The 18,903-nt window shown below is 43.9% G+C and overlaps 1 protein-coding gene across 1 annotated transcript in view; it reads left to right on the top strand.

Moving 5' to 3' along the window:
* The window catches only part of col4a3 (collagen, type IV, alpha 3), a 30,247-nt gene extending 15,667 nt beyond the window's left edge, over positions 1–14,580 (top strand). Inside the window, exons 19-33 of the mRNA XM_039597994.1 lie at positions 2,073–2,199; positions 2,374–2,454; positions 2,554–2,655; positions 3,459–3,506; positions 3,596–3,781; positions 4,047–4,177; positions 5,321–5,393; positions 7,502–7,573; positions 8,247–8,372; positions 8,609–8,707; positions 9,847–10,059; positions 10,295–10,472; positions 10,586–10,703; positions 10,847–11,019; positions 14,191–14,580. Of these exons, the coding sequence (XP_039453928.1) occupies positions 2,073–2,199; positions 2,374–2,454; positions 2,554–2,655; positions 3,459–3,506; positions 3,596–3,781; positions 4,047–4,177; positions 5,321–5,393; positions 7,502–7,573; positions 8,247–8,372; positions 8,609–8,707; positions 9,847–10,059; positions 10,295–10,472; positions 10,586–10,703; positions 10,847–11,019; positions 14,191–14,272 (1,809 nt within the window). The 3' untranslated portion in view covers positions 14,273–14,580. The remainder of the gene's footprint in view (positions 1–2,072; positions 2,200–2,373; positions 2,455–2,553; positions 2,656–3,458; positions 3,507–3,595; positions 3,782–4,046; positions 4,178–5,320; positions 5,394–7,501; positions 7,574–8,246; positions 8,373–8,608; positions 8,708–9,846; positions 10,060–10,294; positions 10,473–10,585; positions 10,704–10,846; positions 11,020–14,190) is intronic.
* Positions 14,581–18,903: the final 4,323 nt, after the last annotated feature.

Raw genomic sequence — 18,903 nt, 5'->3', positions numbered from 1 at the left:
CTTCAACTGGAAAGATCAAAGACATCTTCTGACACGTTTTTCACACAGTGCATTTCTTCCTTAAGTTGGTCGCGCCACTGCTTCATTAGTCTCCCTACGGGTTTTCATCCTTGAGGACTGAGGTGTAAGGAGATTTTCATCACTCAGTGCTTTTTCCATGTGTCCATAGCCTCAAAGCTACAATTCTTGCACCTTATCTGCAGTTGGTGCAACTCATTCTGACGTTTTTATTCATATTGTGACCCCATACAGTAAGGCCTAGGATAACATGCCCATTTCCATTGAATGGAGAGTCTGTTTATTGTTGCTGGCCAGCACTCAGATCCATAGAGGGCTAACGGGCACATGATGCTCTTGTAAATGTTTGGCTTGAGGTGAATGGGCATCTTTTGGTTAGAGAGGATGGCACTCTGCGTTCACCTGCGTTCATGCATCCAGGACAAAATTGCCACCACTGGAAGTGATTGGTCTAGATATTTGAACTCTGTTTCTTTCTTTAGGGCTAGTCCTTCAAGTCAGTCTTTGCTGTGTCCATACAGAGGATGAAGAGCATTAGTGAAAGGGTGGGCATTGTACAGCACTGGTGACATTTTGGTGGAACAGTCAACTCACCGGACATAGGCTGTGTTCCCAAAGAGTATTGGAGATGACGTCATGCAAGATCCAGTCAAAGGCTTGATCCAATTCAAGAAACCCCACATGGACAGGGTGGCTGTAGCTCAGGTGGTAGAGGGATCATCAATAGCCCTATGAAATGAAATAAATCTCGAGACTAGTTGTGCAGATCTGCAGCTGCAAGTTGTTTGGTGCCTGTTGGGGCTACAACCAAACCAAGTGGTGGTGACTCAAGGTGTAGGGAGCCATCAAGCTGAAAGAGGTTGATGAGCTTGGTCAGGTTGTTGGACTCCAGTGGCAGCTGGCAGATACCAGCAGGCCAAGCAGAGGGTGGTTCTGGTGGTAGCTGAATAAAAAATTCTGTTATGGGAGGAGTTCAGGGAGGCCATGGGAAAAGCTTATAGGTCAATTCTGAAGCAAGTCTGACAAATCATCAGGTCATTTAAGGAGGAGGATGTGGTGCTCTACTCACTGTATAGTGCAAGTGGGATGCTGAACTTAGGATATAGTTGGGTGGTCAGACATGTCTTCTGACCACCCTGAGGAAAGCACAGTCCGGGCACGAGGCCTGTATTGGTGGTCTCTGCCCCGTTACGTGGAGATCTGTCTCAGTGCCTCTGGAGAGGTAGACTGGGGTTGTAGTTAGAAGGGGGATGGGCGGTTTTGCCTTTTGCCATTTGACTGCGTCCCTCCGAGTGTCCTGTGGGGGGGGCGGGGCTTCAGGATTGTAGGGTGTCTGGCCCATTGCTACGAGCCGTTCGGTCTCTGTACAACCATTGCTGGTGGGTGTTGGACCATGCCAGGGCGGCCCCTTGAGTCTGATTATGGTCATAGTTTTAGAGACCCAACCCATAATTACACGTTAATTATATAACTCAAAAACAAATCTGGGGCATTACTCCAAAGCCAGCTGAGAGTGGTAATGCATGGTTTTCATAAATTACCTTTCATGTGTTATGCTTTTCATCGTTAATGTCAAAGTTTTTAATATCCTGTTTTTTGTCATTAAGGTATTCCAACATGTACAAATTAGCCTGCATGTTAAGCACATAAGCCAGGTCATTAAACTCTTGAATCTTGAAGACTAACATAAAAAATAAACTTTGGTTTGGTTTGTGTTTCACCTCAGTCTAGAATCACATGGCCTAGAAACTTGCAAACAAAGCAAAGTAAAATCATGGCGTGAATAAAACTGTACACACACAGAAGCAACAATGAGTGGCTGAAATACAATCAATTATTTGGTTTTCAAATGTAAAAGTGTTTTCACATCCAGTATTTTATAGAACTGATAGGATGATTCTCTTTAGGAAAAATCATACTTGATGTAAAATTTTAAGTTGCAAAAAACAAATGGTAAGCGGTTTAAAAACCACTCTACAAAGCTGACATATTTATGTATTTATCATTGGGACAATATTTGTCAGAGTGAATCATCTCCTGCTCTGTCCTTTCAGGGAAGTCCAGGATTTCCAGGACCTCCAGGTAGTAAGGGACCACCAGGAAACAATGGATTGTTCGGTCCCCCAGGAGTCAGTGGCCCCTGTGGCCCTAAAGGACCCACTGGACTACCTGGTTGCGAAGGTGTGATTCATGGATGGAGACATACAGATAGAAAAGATCACATAAATTGTTGATTGACTTTTTTAATGAAGTGTTCTAAAAGACACACACACACACACACACACACACACACACACACACACATACATACATAAATTACTAAAAGCTACATCAAACCCTGACTGTTTGTTTCAGGACCTCCTGGGTCTACTGGTGAAAAAGGTTGTGATGGTCCTAAAGGAAAACCTGGAGTTCCAGGTCCCTCTGGGCTCAAAGGTACATCAGCAGTGTTCCAATATACACTTCGCTGCCTGTTTTTATTGCCTTAAGCCCTAAGAACAGACCACTGTGCATGAATTATGTCTCCATATTTAGGTAACACTGGGCCACCTGGAGTTCCTGGCCCATCTGGTCCAAGAGGAAACCAGGGACAGGATGGGATACCTGGACCTCCTGGAGAGAAAGGAGCAATGGGAGGTAGGGGAAATTTTACCCTGCCACCTCCACACAGGCGGCAGACCCAAATGCACAGCAGGTTATTCAAGAAAACAGCGCTTTTATTGAAGCAAAGCAATGCAAGACATGAACCATGAACAGAAAGCAACACAAAGAAAATAAACATGGAAGAAGACTGATATCCAATGGGAACACAAGAGGACAAAGACAGAGAGACAAAAGAGAGAGCAGCAAAACCCAGAGAGAACCAAATACACAGGAATAAATAGAAACTGAAGCTAAAGACCAAGACTACAAAACTAACCCTAGACTGAACCATAAACCCTCAAAACAGCCTCCAACATTAAATGCAGACCAGACAGGAACCAGAACTAAAATGCTTAGATAGACTGAAACTCCACATATTAGAAGATGAACCAAAACACAGGAAAGCAAAACACACTCATTACTAGAAAACCCATTAAAAAAAACAAGCAAACAAAAATAGAAATCAGAGACTTGGTAATAGCATAAGAATTATATTTCAGTATTACAATAATGAGACTAATATGAGATTAAAATCAGTAATAAAAAGTTCATCAGTAATTAGTGACTAGAATTCAGATAGCACAAAAAAGATTAGTGGAATGACTGGGATCACTGGGATAAAACTGAGAGTGAACAGAAAACCTTTAACAAGACCCCCAAAACTCAGAGACCGAAATCCAAGGACCAAAATCTAGAGACCAAACCTCAGAGACAGTAAACAGTCACTACCTTTAATTCTCACAGAATCAAAATGATCAGTTTCGACGTTACTTCCTAACCTCTGTTTCTTTTCCCAGTATCTAAGCCTGGACCTCCGGGACGAGATGGAGAGAAAGGTCCACCTGGTGAGTCCTGTCATCACATCCTGTGTTTAGTGTTCAGTCAGAGCTAAAGAAGAAGAAAAACACGGTGCTGTCTCCTCTCGTCTCCTCAGGGTGTACCGGGGAGAAGGGTCCTCCCGGTTCCCTTGGACCTCCTGGACCATATGGTCCATCAGGAAATCCAGGCTGCCCCGGACCTCCTGGACCACCTGGCCCTCCCGGTCTTCCTGGGACGGAAGGAGTCTGCTTTTCAGGAGGCAAGGGTGGAATAGGACCGGCTGGATGTCGAGGATCAAAAGGTGATGAGACACACTAGAAGGCTCGTCCGTGAAATGATTTAGAGGTTACTGTGGGGGATTTAGCTTTTTTTTCTGTGTGCGCTTGAGATTTGCATTTTCTTCAAGTGCGACTAATTAGATGCAGCTATAGTTTCCCACAGTGTGGAGAGACAACCATACTCAGAATTGTTGGATTTGCAGAGGACTTTCAGGGTGTCTGGACTTCCCAGATGACTAAACTTGATGTAAACAAAGTACGTAAACAACATCTTCTGTCCTTTTGTAGGTCCACCTGGCTGTAAGGGCCCTCCTGGTCCTCCAGGTCCTGGTTTCAAAGGGGATAAGGGATGTAAAGGAACACCAGGTATTGCAGGAAAACCTGGTTCCAATGGAGACAGTGGTCCAAAAGGCCAGCCGGTCAGTACACAGAAACTTTACAGGAAGGAGTTCGTTCAGAATCTGTTTGTTAGCAGTCTAGTGTTCAAATTTGTGTGATGCTAGATACCAACAAGAGCTCGAGCTGGTTTAATTTGGGCCAAAATCAGGTGACACAAACTGTGAGAATCAGTAAAAACATTCGCCACAAACACGAGTACCTGGGTTCACTCAGCATTTAATCTTGACATTCGTTTTTAGCAAGATCCAAAATGACCTTAGAAAATTCAAGAAACCATATCAAGTAATATATGAAAGTGCACAGGGAGAGCTGTACAACACAGTTTTAATTTTTTTCAATATAACGTCCTACGGGATCACCATGATGTCGTAAAGTTTCACAAAATCACATGCTGCATGAACTGTTACTCAGCTGTTACAGAAATAATTGCAGCTAATAAATAGTATAATCAATATAAACTATAGTAATGGTGAAATGTTGGGCTACTTATTACTACCCGTGGCTGCAGACGTGCACTGCAGCCATCATAGCTGTCCATGCTAACGCCTGTTATAAATGAGGAAGGTGTTCAGTGGGACAGATGACATCCTTCACAGTAAGTTAGTTAGCTAACATACCACATGCTACCCCCGCTGTGGCTGTTAACATTCTCTGCCATCCCCTGTTTTTCCCTTGTTTTTTGAATAGTTTATTACTCCAGATTTACATTTAATCAACAAATGAGTAGCTAGGGACACGCCCATGACACGTCAGTTTGGCTAAATGGAATCACAGTTTGAAGTGTTATTATGTTTAGCCACAAACCCCACCCTGACAGCTCACTGAGCCTGACTGACTGTTACCAAGCAGAGACTGCCCCCATGTGGAGCTTTCTAGCACTGCACCACAAAGAATGTACTCCAGGCCTCGAGGGCCGGTGTCCTGCAGGCTTTAGATGTGTCCTTGATCCAACACAGCTGATTCAAATGGCTAAATGACCTCCTCAACATGTCATGAAGTCCTCCAGAGGTCTGGTAATGAACTAATCATGTGACTCAGGTGTGTTGACCCAGGGTTATATCTAAAACCTGCAGGACACCGGCCCTCGAGGCCTGGAGTTGGAGACCCCTGGTTTAACAGAATAAGGAGGGTTAATATGAGTGTTAAATTTTGTGATTTTACAGGGTGCATGTGGCCCACCAGGCTTACAAGGACCCACAGGCAGGAAGGGAGATATAGGTGTCAGAGGACCTGTTGGTAAGGACTGAAATAATAATCACTCCATTCTTGCTGTTTGCAGGTTAGCTTCACAATGCTGTTTAATTTCTTGTCTGTCCTCAGGGTGTGCATATATCTATGGAATTATATTTATGTCATAACAAATGTGCAAGCAAAAAAAATAATCTTAGAAAATAATTTCATTTCATGAGTGCAATTAAATTCCTCACAAGTAAATGCTAAACACGTAGAACTCAGCAGACGTGCGCACAAAGAAGCCATAATTTATCTCAAAACTTCTTTTGAGATAAATGATTTGCTCTGATTATTTTTAGCTCGTGCATTTATAAGGACATAAATATAATTCCACATATATCCCAGAATGAATGTGACATTAACCACAGCTCTAGGTTTTACAGCTGCCATTTCTCCACATTAAAGTAACCATTTAGATTTTAGAATGTTGGAGATTTTTCATTTTTGGATATTTAGCCTTCCATCTGCTTTCAGTCAGTGTCCACAATTATCATCTGGGCAAGAACAGCTTGGCAGCATAAGATAAGATAAGATAAGATAACCTTTATTAGTCCCACACGCGGGAAATTTGTTGTGTCACAGCAGAAAGTGGACAGTGCAAAGTTACAGCAGCAAAAATTAAGAAAACACTGGAATAGGATACGATAATAAGAATAAGATGCTGTACACAATAGAATAGAATAAAATACTATATACAACAGAATAAAATGCAATGTTGTCAGAAAAAGAGAATTGCACATAGTGTGGATATGAGATACTCATGACAATGTGACGTCTTCACTTTAACAAAGTTTTTCTGCTTTTTCTTATTATTATTTATTTTATTTACATGTTCAAAATAAACTCTATTCTTTTGTAATGTATGCTATGTCTTCTAATGATGCTGCCTAAGGGAAGTATTTATAATGTAAACAGAATTGGTCCTAGCACTGAACCCTGTGGAACTCCATAATTAACCTCAGCGTGTGAACAGCATTCTCCATTTACATGCACAAACTGGAGTCTGTTAGATAGATATGATACAAACCACTTTCTATAGAAAGAACAGAAAGTTGAAGTTCCTTCTGTAGGAAGTGGGTTGTTTAAATTCACACAACACCATGAGGTGTTTTGTCTCCACTCATGTACGCTCTCTACACAACAAACTGCTTCTGTCACTTTACATCCGTTAAATTGTTAGTTTGCTGATGGTACCACTGTGGTAGGTCTTATCTCTGACAGCAAAAAATCTGCAGACCAGAATGAGGAAGGAGAGTTGGTGCATGGACACCAATCTGGGACTGATACTATTCGGCTCTTAAATATGTGCTGAACATCTTGTTAATTCAGTTTATGCTTCTAGAATCTGAAAGTTAAATGCACTTTAACCTCCGCGTATGTATCATGCATTTGCAAAATGAATTGAACCTCCTGCACTGCTGACTGTTCCCCTCTGGACTCAACCTCATTGCACTGAAAAGTACTTAAAAGATCACTGCTCTACTTTTATAGGCTCATCAGTTACATCCACCTGTATTTGGTATCATGTTTGCTGTGTGTGGATGTGTCTTGTGGTATAACCACACTGAGAATAATTCAACTATCAACTGTATTGCTGAAATACTTAGGTCAGGTTCTTTGTGTCATTTTCATTAAAAAGTAGTACTGTTGACCTGATTTAGACTTTTGCTGGAGATCTACTTTGTAAGTGAGGATGAAACCTTTAATCCTTACATCGTAACCTTCCACATAACCTGATGTGCACATCCCGAGAAAACTACACATTGAGTCAGTGCAGCCTGCAATGACTGAATGGTTTGGAAGGTTACGGCACTGGGTTTAAAGGGGTTTCCAGTTATCTCATAACTTCAGTCCATCAGAGATTTCCCACAGACTTTATTTGTATTTACGGCACATCCTGAGATATGTCCACATGCAACCAAAGTCTGCTTTGGTTAAATGGTCAACAGAAACTGTAATGGGAAGAGAAAGCGGACCTTATTGTACCAAAAACTCTGTCCCTTATCTATATGTGTGCTAATGCTCTCTTATTTACTCATGTTATTAAATGATATCATATTGATATCTGAAGGTGAAGCGATTTATAGAGCTGCTCTTTGTTTGTGCTTGAGGGATGAATGGGAACAAAGGCCCACCGGGTGGATGTGGCTTACCAGGACCTCAGGGCTGTCCTGGACAAAAAGGTACCTGTCATGGTCCTGGGTCGGTGACCCAGTGTTATTGGTTTGTATTATGACTGTTGTTTTGGGTTTCCTAGGGTTTAGTGGTGTTCCCTCTGTCTGGTGTCTTCCCTGCTTGTGCATCCCCTTAGTGTAGTAGGTCTCTATGTTTAGTCTGTGTCTCTGAGTCTGTGTCATTACGTGCATGTGTTTCCTGTTTTACTTTGAAGGTCTCTGTCTTATGTCAGTGCGTTCTGTTTACGTTTCCCCTGCCCCGTCAGCTGTTATGTTTCCCAGGTGTGTTTCCCTCCTGTTTCCCATCCCCTGATTACTGGTGTGTATTTATAGTGTGTGTTCACCCGTCCTCGTTGCTGGTTCGTCTGTGTTGTTCACCTTGCTCTTCCTGCGTCTCTCCGTCCGCCTCTCGGTGTATTTCCCTGTACCTCCCTGCATCTTCGTTCAGGTTTGTTTTGTTAGTTCTGCCCAGTTTAGGTTCCAGTTTCATGTTCCCCCGCCATCGCTGTTTGTTTCCACTCCTGTCAATAAATACTCACCTGCACCAGAGCTGCCGCATTTTGGGTCCTTTTCTACAAACTCCACACGTCTGCCACACCGGACGTGACAGTAACATAGCGCAAACACACACCTGCATGCTGACATATGTATTGTATGTAATACTGAATGTTACCTCTTGCAGGAACAAAGGGGCTAAATGTAACCAGACAGTTGCTGTTGTTTCCCGGAGACAAAGGCTCACCTGGAGAGCCAGGGCCCTGTGGGGAAAAAGGATTTCCAGGGTCCCCTGGAAATCGTGGACCTCAAGGTGAGTGTGAACAAAGTTGCAGGAGATCTCGCTGCAACTTCTGGTGTCTGCAGTAAACCCGGCCTGGTCAGTCACACTAGCTTAATTAGAAACAAAGGAATAAAACTGGGGGAACAAAGTAAACTTGTGGGGTTGTTCCATGATCCTGGAGAGTCCTGAGAGATCCAAAGGACACAAAGCTTCAGGTACAAGCAGTGGAAGTGTGAACTGAAGCAATGTTGTGTTTGTGGCTGTAGGCTTGAAGGGTCACTGTGGGAACACGGGTAAAAAAGGACAAATTGGAGGCCCTGGGATAAAAGGACAAAAGGGAGATGGAGGAGTGCCGGGAACAAGAGGTAAGAAATCTCCAACATTAAAACTGAAACACAAATTTGATGCTAGAAATACTCAAAATGCTGTAGAGTGAAGGTGAGTGTAAAGATTTTTGGCATAAGACAAAAACTTTCAGCAATAATTCAACTGGAAAGACTCTGAATCCACATGTTTTCTACACTGAATGGACATTTAATGTTATTGCTCTCACTGTGGTATTGCATCACCCTCTATCCTGTTACCAGCTGTGTTTTGTGTAACTCAGTTAATTGTAAACTTTCACATAGTTCTTAATTCTGTATCTTTTACAAATTGCAAATATAAGAATTGTACTTTTAAAGTCCAGTAAATCGTTCATTTATACTTCACCTTGGTGGATGTATTAGATCGTTAACATGACCCCACTCTACCCTTCTACAACGTTTTATCAGAATTCAGAATTAGCCACAACCACGAAGTCTGTGCTAGCCAAAACAGCTTAGCTACCATTAGCTTTCCCAGCAGATGTTCCCGAACAGTTGAAAAATCAGCCGGCTGAGTTAATGTGAGGAGGACAGCCTTGACGAGAAGTTAAGTGGGGAAAATCTACACCTGGGCCACCAACCTTCATGTTTCAAATAGATTTTCCTCACACAGTCACCTGCTGAGGAAAATACTCTGGCCAGAGCAGGCGAGATTGAAAGAAACTTGAAACTGCCGGTACAGGACGTACATAGATGTGGTATGACTGTACATCACATCAGCAGTAACGACACAATCAGAGGTCTCTACTGTTAATTAATGTTCTGTCTTGTTGTTGTCGTTTATAGAAGGTGAGCGGATGAAAAACAAACCCAAAACAAATAAACATAGTGACGTAATTGCGCGTTTCTCTCACCTCTGTCTACCCGAAGGATCTAAACAGTCATCCAGACCAAGTCTAGAATTTGTGTTAGACTTCAAACGTTTCCACTTTGAGTAATCAAAGATCTGTCTGTAAGGAGTCTTTACTCGTATGTGCCCAGAGAGACAGTGACATCCCAGAACAGTAATTTAAGGTTTGGTGGCTTTACCGTCACATAAAAGGGACTAACATCTCTGACCATGTATATACACTAAATGCTGCAGATCACTGCTGTGGTGGATCTGAGACTGCTCACCCAGACCTGACTCTGTGTTTTAGGTTGTCCAGGTCCACAAGGTCCAGTTGGCTTTAAAGGTTCTCGGGGTACACCGGGTACTATGTCAGCATCACCTGAAAAGATCAGCTTCTTGTTCACCAGACACAGCCAGACAACCGACATCCCAAAATGTCCTCAAGAAACAAAACTCATATACGAGGGTTACTCCCTGCTGTTCATCAACGGCAACAGTCGAGCTCACGGACAAGACCTGGGTAATTCAAGACCCTGCTTACACTTTCTATTAAGGATTCATAGAAACATTTGAGAAGTCTGAATGCTACTTTAAAAATAATGCTTGACACTAAAAAATGGAAAAAAAAAAAAAACCTGTTAAACTTGACGGGTGTGCAGACCTCATCCAGAGGTGCGTTTGAATACTTTAAATCTGTGGCGCAACTGGAGACCCAAGAGGGTTAAAATAACATGTTCGTCCTTCCCTCTCTGCAGGTACGTTAGGTAGTTGTCTGAGGCGCTTTACCACCATGCCCTTCCTGATCTGCAGCCCTGGGCAGAACTGTCTCTACGCCGCACACAACGACTTGTCCTACTGGTTGTCCACAAATAAACTGGTGGCAGAAGGGCTGCCCTTCGTCAGTAACGGGTCACTGAGCAACTACATCAGCCGGTAAAACACAGCCACACACTTTTGTCTTACACCACGACCAATGTTTTTCTACTCGTGAACATGTGATGCACCTGGCGACACATGTTCACGTGGTGCTGTTTCTCGTGTCGCAGGTGTTCTGTGTGTGAGGCCAGAGCTTCCACAGTAATCGCCATCCACAGTCAGACCAGTATGATTCCAACCTGTCCCACCAACTGGGTCTCGCTCTGGATGGGTTACTCCTTTGTGATGGTGAGCTCATGTTTTTATGTCTACAGCTTTATTTCTACAAGTACAATAAGCAAATAAAAACAGTTCTCAAAAGTACCAAACCAGTGTTAGTGTGGATGAACCATTGTTCTGACCTTTGACCCTGGTTGTGATTGGTTCCCCAGGAAACGGGAGCAGGGGCTGAGGGGTCGGGTCAGCCTCTGGCCTCACCTGGGTCCTGTCTAGAACACTTCAGGAAGCTCCCCTTCATTGAGTGTCATGAAAGAGGAACCTGCAACTTCTACACCAACTCCTACAGCTATTGGCTGGCTGCTCTGAACCCCAGCGACATGTTCAGGTATGACACACCTTTGCTAAGATCACTGCTGATGTCTTTCCTCTGTGTCACCATGTTAATACACAGCTGAATGCTCCAGACTAGCAAACTGCCAAAGCTTTACCTGCTGAGGACCAGATGATTTGAAATATCGTGTATTTACACAATATTTATATACACTGTATTTGTGCAACACCTTCATGTGTATAAAGCCTGTTGGTATTTACACGGCTCAGAATTAAGGGAAACTTGGAAAATACATCAGATCACAATGGGAAAGAAGTCATGCTGGATAGTTCCACTGATATGGACTGGTTCATCAGTTCCTTCATCGCATCGTCCAGGAACTACCTGCATCCTCTCGTAACATGAGGCTGGGCATTGTCGAGAAGGTAGGACCCAGTGCATCAGTGTAGGGTCTGACAATGGGTCCAAGGATTTCATCCTGGTACCTAATGACAGTCAGGGTGTCGTTGCCTGTAGAGGTCTGTGCTTCCATGGATGACGGCTCCATGACGGCTAGTAACTCACGACCTCCTATATCACAATTCTGTTCCGTGGTAGTTAGACAACAAGAGAAAAAGGCACATGGCTGCAGCTTACCTTGTAGCCCGGTTCGCTGAGAGAGTACGGCCCTGACCCCTGAATCAGAGCCGTCAATGTCCACTGTAAACTGCTTCGTGATATGTAGGTAACCGGGACAGGTGCGGAGGTGAAGAGTTGTTTGAACTTGACAAAGCCTGTCTAGGCTTCAGGGGACCAAATGAAAGGAATTTTGTTCAAGGTAAGGTGAGCAAGAGGTGCGGTTATCTGACTGTAGTTTCTGATAAATTAACGTTAGAGATTGCAGATGCTTTCGAGACATGGGACAGACAGATTGTACGTCTTCACCTTACCTCCTGCCAAGGTATAACACAGGAAGGTGACAGAGGGAGAGTGAAACTCAAATTTTTCTGCCTTGATGTATTGATAGCTCTCTAGAAGACCAGTAGGACACTTCAAACATGGATCTGATGTTCCTTAAGGATATTATCCTGATCATATCCACCCAACAAAAATGTTCAAAAAATCCCTCAACATATAAGATAAGATAATGATGGCCTTTTATTAGTCCCACAGGTGGGAAATTTGTTTTGGCCTGCAAAGTTATGTAGCAGAAATTAGAAAACACTGGATGCATTGGTGAGGAGCAAAGGCATCACCAAGTACAAAACACAACTCAAAGTGTCCAATGTGTGGGTTTGTGTGTGATCAGCTGCAAAGTCTTTGTTGTGTGGAGTCTGACATGCTTCCACTCATCCACCTCTCTGATACAAATGAGTGGCAGTCTCATGCATGGGAGATGTTGTCCATCAGGGATGATCTAGTTTCATGAAAATAGTGTAGAACAGACCTGGCCCTGTGGATCAGCCTGGTTCACCATAAAAGTGCTGAGGCCACCACAAATAGAAGGAGGTAATGAGGAGCAAAGGTCACCAAGTACTCAAAGTTTTTAAATGTCATTCAGTGCTCAGAGATAATCAATGCACGTTTTTAAATGTCATTCAGTGCTCTTTAATCAATGCACGGTCATAGTGTCTTGTCTTTCTTGGGAACGAAAAGGAAACCAGAACATACTTGGTTTGAGAAGGGATGGATGATGCCGGCAGCTAACAACTCACCAATGTAACCCTCAGCTGGAGGCAATGGAGAGGTGGCTTGAGAGTAACGGAGCTCTGGAGAGAAGGCCGGACGTGACAGGCTTGATCTTTATTGAAAACTTCTTGAAGGTTGTGTTACTCAGTAGAAATGGAGGACAGATGGTGAAGCAGGTGGTGAGGGAAATTCGTGTGAGCTGGAAGGTAGCGCCGATCTAAGGCAGTTGACCAGACTGAACAGACTCCAGCTTGTGACCTCATCACTGGGCCAGTCTATATGGGCATTGTGTTTCTTTAGCCATGGATAGCTGAAGATCAGAGGGGTCTCAGGGGAAGCAAAAGTGTAGAATTAAAGAGCCTCTCTGTGATTACCAAATAAAACTAAGTGGACTGGTTCCATTTGATGAGTGATAAAGGTTAAAATTTGGTTATTGAGAACAGTTGCAGGAATGGGAGGTTGAAGAGGAACAAGTGGGAGAGCTGGTTGTTTGTTCAAATTTCAGGAAGAAGGCAGGGTGAAAGGAAAAGTATGCTTCGGCCCATGCCAGTGGGTTTCCTCTCAGCTGTCCAACAAAATAGAGTTTCAAGGCATCGACCGAAAACAAGCGAGCACTGTTACAAATCCTCCATACACCAAACCAACTCACCCAAAAACAGTTCAGGTGTCAGGGAGACAGCATTGTGGAAAATGGGCTTGAAAAGGTGGAGCAGCCCCTATGGTGGCAGTGGATGGAGAAGGATACGTAGGTGCACGTGGCTGACTAGGACCGGGAGTGCCTTCAGAACAGAATTCTATGTTTGTGGATAGAATTTTTAAACTGATTACTTAAAAACTGTAAAGTCGGGTCATGTTGACCAAACCATGACTCCCTGCTTAGCGATTGCGGTCTGAATTGGGTCATTTCTTCAGCCAGTTCATATTTTCAAGGCCAGAAGGCAGTTACATGGGAGTTGATCCAAGTGCAGACACAACACAGAGCAGCAATAACATTTCACAAGTTTGAATGAAAACGCAGAATAACCAATGGCGAGACGTGAGGACGTGGCGGGGGAGTCTCTGATGAGGAAACAATGAAAACAGAGAGAGAGCGAAGCGGGAGTGGAAAGATCCTGGTTATTGATCTGTAGCTTACTTGCGGGTGGAGACATTAGGTTGTGGAGGGAGGGTGGGGTAGCCTGAGTGAGTGAGTGGAATTCCAAGCTTGTAATCCAGAGAATTATAACAGACAGGAGAACCAGGTGAGAGCAGTGAGTAATTCAAGTGCAGGACAGCAAGTTACAAAATGAAGCTGAGTATTGACCATGGATGCCCGCGTCCAGAAGGAGTTGCGAACGAGTCATGTGGTGACTTGACGAGATTGCTGCCTCATATGAGATTAAGAAACAAGAAGTTACGAGGCCTGGTTACCACCATGGCGATCTGGTGAAGAACTGGTGTAAGTGTGGAACCAGGGCTCCGCCCCCAAAGGGCAGGGCCTTGACTGGAAAACACTGGACACTCACCTGGATCATTACACTGACTACTTCCTGTTTGTATTTCTGTCTCTGTGTGCAGTCGACCGCAGCTCTGGAGAGACTCAGGACTCCTCCCAGGTAACCGGATCAGCCGCTGCCGAGTCTGCATGAACCAGATATAATTTACTGCTGCGCCCTCTGCTGGTGCTGCTGCTGTAAATACGACTGCTGGTCACATTACTACTGACTCATACTACTGATAATAATATAATAATGAATATTAATATTTTAAAGTATATGATCATATATTATACTATAATAGTTCTGCTGATGTCCTCTGTGCAGCGCTGTGTGCTCAGAGAGACGAGCTCCACTGAAGGACGGCATTCTCATATTACACAGACAGATCTGGGTTGTATATACTTTCATGCTGTCATTGTTTAAGAAAAAAAGCAGATTCTTTTGGTGCATTTTGTGAACTTTTTTTCTGTTTGAGTTTAATAAAAATGTTTTATAGAAGTCTCATGTGAGCGGTCCTGTTTATGCACTTTCTCACCACATGCATATATGCAATACTCATCTGTTCATACAAGCACATTTTTCTGTTTAAGTGTTTTCTGTATAACATCACACTCTGAAGGACCCATCAGAGAGATTCAGTATCTTGCTCGAGGATACTTTGGCATGCAGACTGGAGCAGCCATGACCTGCTCGACCTCCTGAGCTACAGCCATCACTGCAAAACTGCACAAAAACCTGTCACCATCTTTAGATGTCGCTTGTCTTTAAAGATGGAGATTGAACGTTTAAAAACGTTCTCAAACTGTGAGAGAGACAGACTCTGATTCCTCAGACGTTTTGGTCCATGTTGACATGACATTATCACAGAGCTGCTGCAGATGTGCGGAGGCCGTCTGAGTGCAGTGAACTCATCCTCATGCTGACTGAGCTTTGAGACATCGAGCTTAGCAACAGCACTCAGGTGGTGTGTCGACGATGCCCCCACACCATCACACCAGCAGCAGCCTGAACTGGTGACACGGGCCGGATGGATCCACGCCGTTTCAAACTCTGAGCCGATCGCCTGAACGTTGCAGCAGAAATTGAGACTCGTCAGTCCAGGAAACGTTTTCTGACCGGCTGTGTGAACTCCTGTGTGACAGCAGTGGCACCGGTGTGGGCTTCAGCTTCGACATGTTGTGCATTATGATGACGCAGTTTATTTACTTATCTCACCTTTGAGGGTGAGAAAAGATCCCAGTGGAGACGATGTGGGCTCACCAGAGCAGCTCTTTGTCTCTCAGCCAAGAGAGACAGAGGCTGCAAATACATTCTTCATGATGATCGGTCCCACCTCAGACCTCAGGTTCCACCGCTAATAGCACACTTGTTGTTGTGGAAATAAAGTGAGGTGCACACCGACGGGCTGAGTTTCAGTTACAGTCGGCGTGTTTTCTGCCAAAAACGACAGAACACAAATGAAGTTTCCTCCACAGGTTGGTGACAGCTGTGCCCTTCATACAGTAAGAACTAAAAAGACTAAAAGTTTTACAAACAATAAAAACTAACGTGATGTGAGAAAGCCAGTTAGAAAATGCAGACCTACAATAAGTGATACACACACAGCCCGACTCTTTGCACTGCAGGTTGTTAGGGTTCAAATGTTAGGGAGGGATACAGGAGGAATTCCAAATAACAACACTGATCCGGCCGGGTGGAGTCAAACGATGATTTTAATGAACACGCGTGGGGAGATGTACACTGCACAACATCAGCTGTAGATCTCCGCCCCCAAACTACACAGGAATGGTTTTATAACATCAGGGTAGGTTTTCTGCCGGACGCTCGCTTATCGTCTGGAACAGTAGCAGCAGTTCTGCAACAAACTGTCACTCATGCAGGCACAATTTTGCAGTCACAAGCAAACTATGATTAAACTTTCACCTATAAATGAGTCTACCTACAGTGTGTGTGTGTGTGTGTGTGTGTGTGTGTGTGTGGGTGGATGTGTGTGTGTTTGTGTCAACCTGAAATGCACTCAGTTTCACCTCTCACCTCACCAGCTAAACCTTGTAACCTTTCCACCAGACAGAAGGCCAGCACGTACACAACTGAAACTATATGTGTAATATATTGTATAAATGTTTTAATCAAGAACCTCTACTAAAAGCTTAATCAAAAGATATAAATGAATAACCTGGTTATTCAAATAGCATCATCCAAACAGCTCCTCAAAATAACTTTCACTTAGACTCTGCTTCTAGTTTCACTTTCACAAGCACGCTCTGCAAGAGCATGCGTTTCCTGTCAGGACTTTGGCATGAGCTATACACAGAGGTGAGCCTTTCATATAATGCAATGTAATCTGCATATAAACATTTAAGATTATAAAAAGCATTCAAGAGCATTTAAGATTATAGATTCAACTCAACAGTTGGTTCTCACTGCACCTGTAATAAAGGCTAATTGGGTGCCGATATGCTTAAACATCTTAATGCAACATCAACACTGCAGATCATCAATGCAACTGCAATGATGATGATCACGAACAACAGCAGTAAATACTTCCCTGATCCCCACAAGGTCCTAACACCTGCACAGCGTAACAGTTTCGATGCATCAGATCTGCTCTGAAAGCACGACAGACGGGAGGATTTGGGCTCTTTTGCAAGTGTTTGGCGGAAGAATGCTCTCTGCTTGGCACAGCATGCATCACTGTCAAACGCCGCACTCCTTTAAATCCTCCCATTTTGCTGAGAAAGGGTGAAAATGACCTGATCTTTCAGCTTTAAATCCTGTTTGGGAAGTCCTTCAGAGATGGAGCCTGTAGATGGACCAGCACCTCAGAGAAGTGACTTTTGGAGGAAAACTCAGACACCAGGTGCTGATGGACTCAGCTCTGGGGCCACGCAGCAGTAAGGTGTGACGGACTCTCTCCGTGCCTCAGTGTGACAAAGGCAAACCGAACCAGGCATGAAGAGAGGCTAATGCGTGGTCTCACTGTGTCCAGTGTCAGCTGTGTCATAGACTGATGCTGCTGAGGGTTGTTATTCATTGTATGCCTGACTCGTCCTCACCTCCCGACTCGATAAATATTCTAGGCTTACAGTCTCTGTCAGAAACATGCAGACTGCTGTCGTGCTGTTTCTGTTTGCAAAGGAAATCAAACTTGTAAATACTTCCGGCTGCGTGTCCCTTGGTTTATTTTGCATTTCCACAACAGTGCAGTCCTGAAAAAGTGGACCATCAAAAGTCCTCTAGAGGTCTGAAGTTTGAAGCCTAATCTTCAAAGAGAGGTCTATTAACACATAGTGAGTGAAGAAGAAACACCCAGTGCATCATGGGAATCCCCGGCAGCCTACGTCTATTGCAGCATAACTAAGGGAGGATTCAGGGTCACCTGGTCCAGCCCTAACTATATGCTTTAGCAAAAAGGAAAGTTTGAAGCCTAATCTTGAAAGTAGAGATAGTGTCTGTCTCCTGAATCCAAACTGGAAGCTGGTTCCACAGAAGAGGGGCCTGAAAACTGAAGGCTCTGCCTCCCATTCTACTTTTAAATACTCTAGGAACAACAAGTAGGCCTGCAGTGTGAGAGCGAAGTGCTCTAATGGGGCTTTACCTTACGAATGGTGTCAGGGTGTCTGAGTTTTGTGTCTTTTGGGGGTTTCTAAAAATTGTCTGCATGAAAGAAACATGTAACCGGTGTCGATGTCCCAGCAGTGATTAATGAACTTGTTTTGTCTGATAATCACAGATTTGTGTGGCTGCAGGACGCTGTGAGCGGCCCTCTAATGCATTTTCATATCTAAAGATTAGCTCAGCAGATAAGTGATTTCTCTTATTAATGTTGCTCGCTGTTCAAAAACAACAAGACGATTCATGAAATTTCATTTTAGAGCCTAAATCTGGCCACGTTTGCGGTGTTGGCGGCGGCGGTCGAGCCGGTTAACGTTCCCGCTCACGCTGAGGGCGTGATGTGAGCGCTCGGGTCCAAATTAAAGTGTGTTTTGCTGTAATCGTCGTGTTTGTGACTTCACCCAGTGACTCAGGGTGGAAACAAAAACATCACGGGGGGAGCGTGATGTCATCGCTTTCCATCGTGTGTGTGTGTGTGTTCATGCCAGAGGCTCCTTGGCGATGGCTGTTCGCTGTTAATGTGTCGCCACAGCAACCGGCAGCTGATAATGTGTTGTTCATTATCATCCAGAGAAGATGATGAAGACGAAGACGGTAAAGAAGAAAATGTTTGTGGAGCCCAGAATCACAGATTGATCTTTCTGTGACGATCCAGAGCACCGGAGGAAGGTTCGAGGTGACGACTCCGTCCAATGTTTCATCAAAATAAAACTGACTGACTATTACCGACAATATGATGGGAAAATAAATCTCTGCGTTTTCTTTCACATTCAAGTACTGAAGCTGATGGATGGAAGGACATCCACATAGTCAGCATCAGCTCCTCTCCCAACAAAAGTCAGCGATGTGGAAGTGCATCAGCATGAAGAGAAACAGCAAGATATCAGAGGTGTTCTTCGGAAAAAGATTGGAATAAAAGCAAGAAAGTAAAATCTAAGTGAACTTTTATTAAATTACAACAAATGTTTTTCAGTTGTAAATGAACGTGCTCAACTCAGATCAGTCATCTGGAACATGAACAGAGCAAAGGGAGAACTTTTAAAAATCGCTGTTTTCTGTTGCCTGCTTTGGTTAAAGTGGGATTCAGCAGGTGGAGGAACCCTAAAATCAGCTGTGTAATAGTGTAGCGGCTCAGGGTGGGGAAAAGAATCACAATAATTTTGTGGAGTCTGACCCG

This window comes from Oreochromis aureus, linkage group 14, assembly GCF_013358895.1.
Source record: "Oreochromis aureus strain Israel breed Guangdong linkage group 14, ZZ_aureus, whole genome shotgun sequence".
Lineage (NCBI taxonomy): Eukaryota > Metazoa > Chordata > Actinopteri > Cichliformes > Cichlidae > Oreochromis > Oreochromis aureus.
Note: the sequence above shows the minus strand (reverse complement) of the source record. Positions and strands in the feature narration are given on the sequence as shown.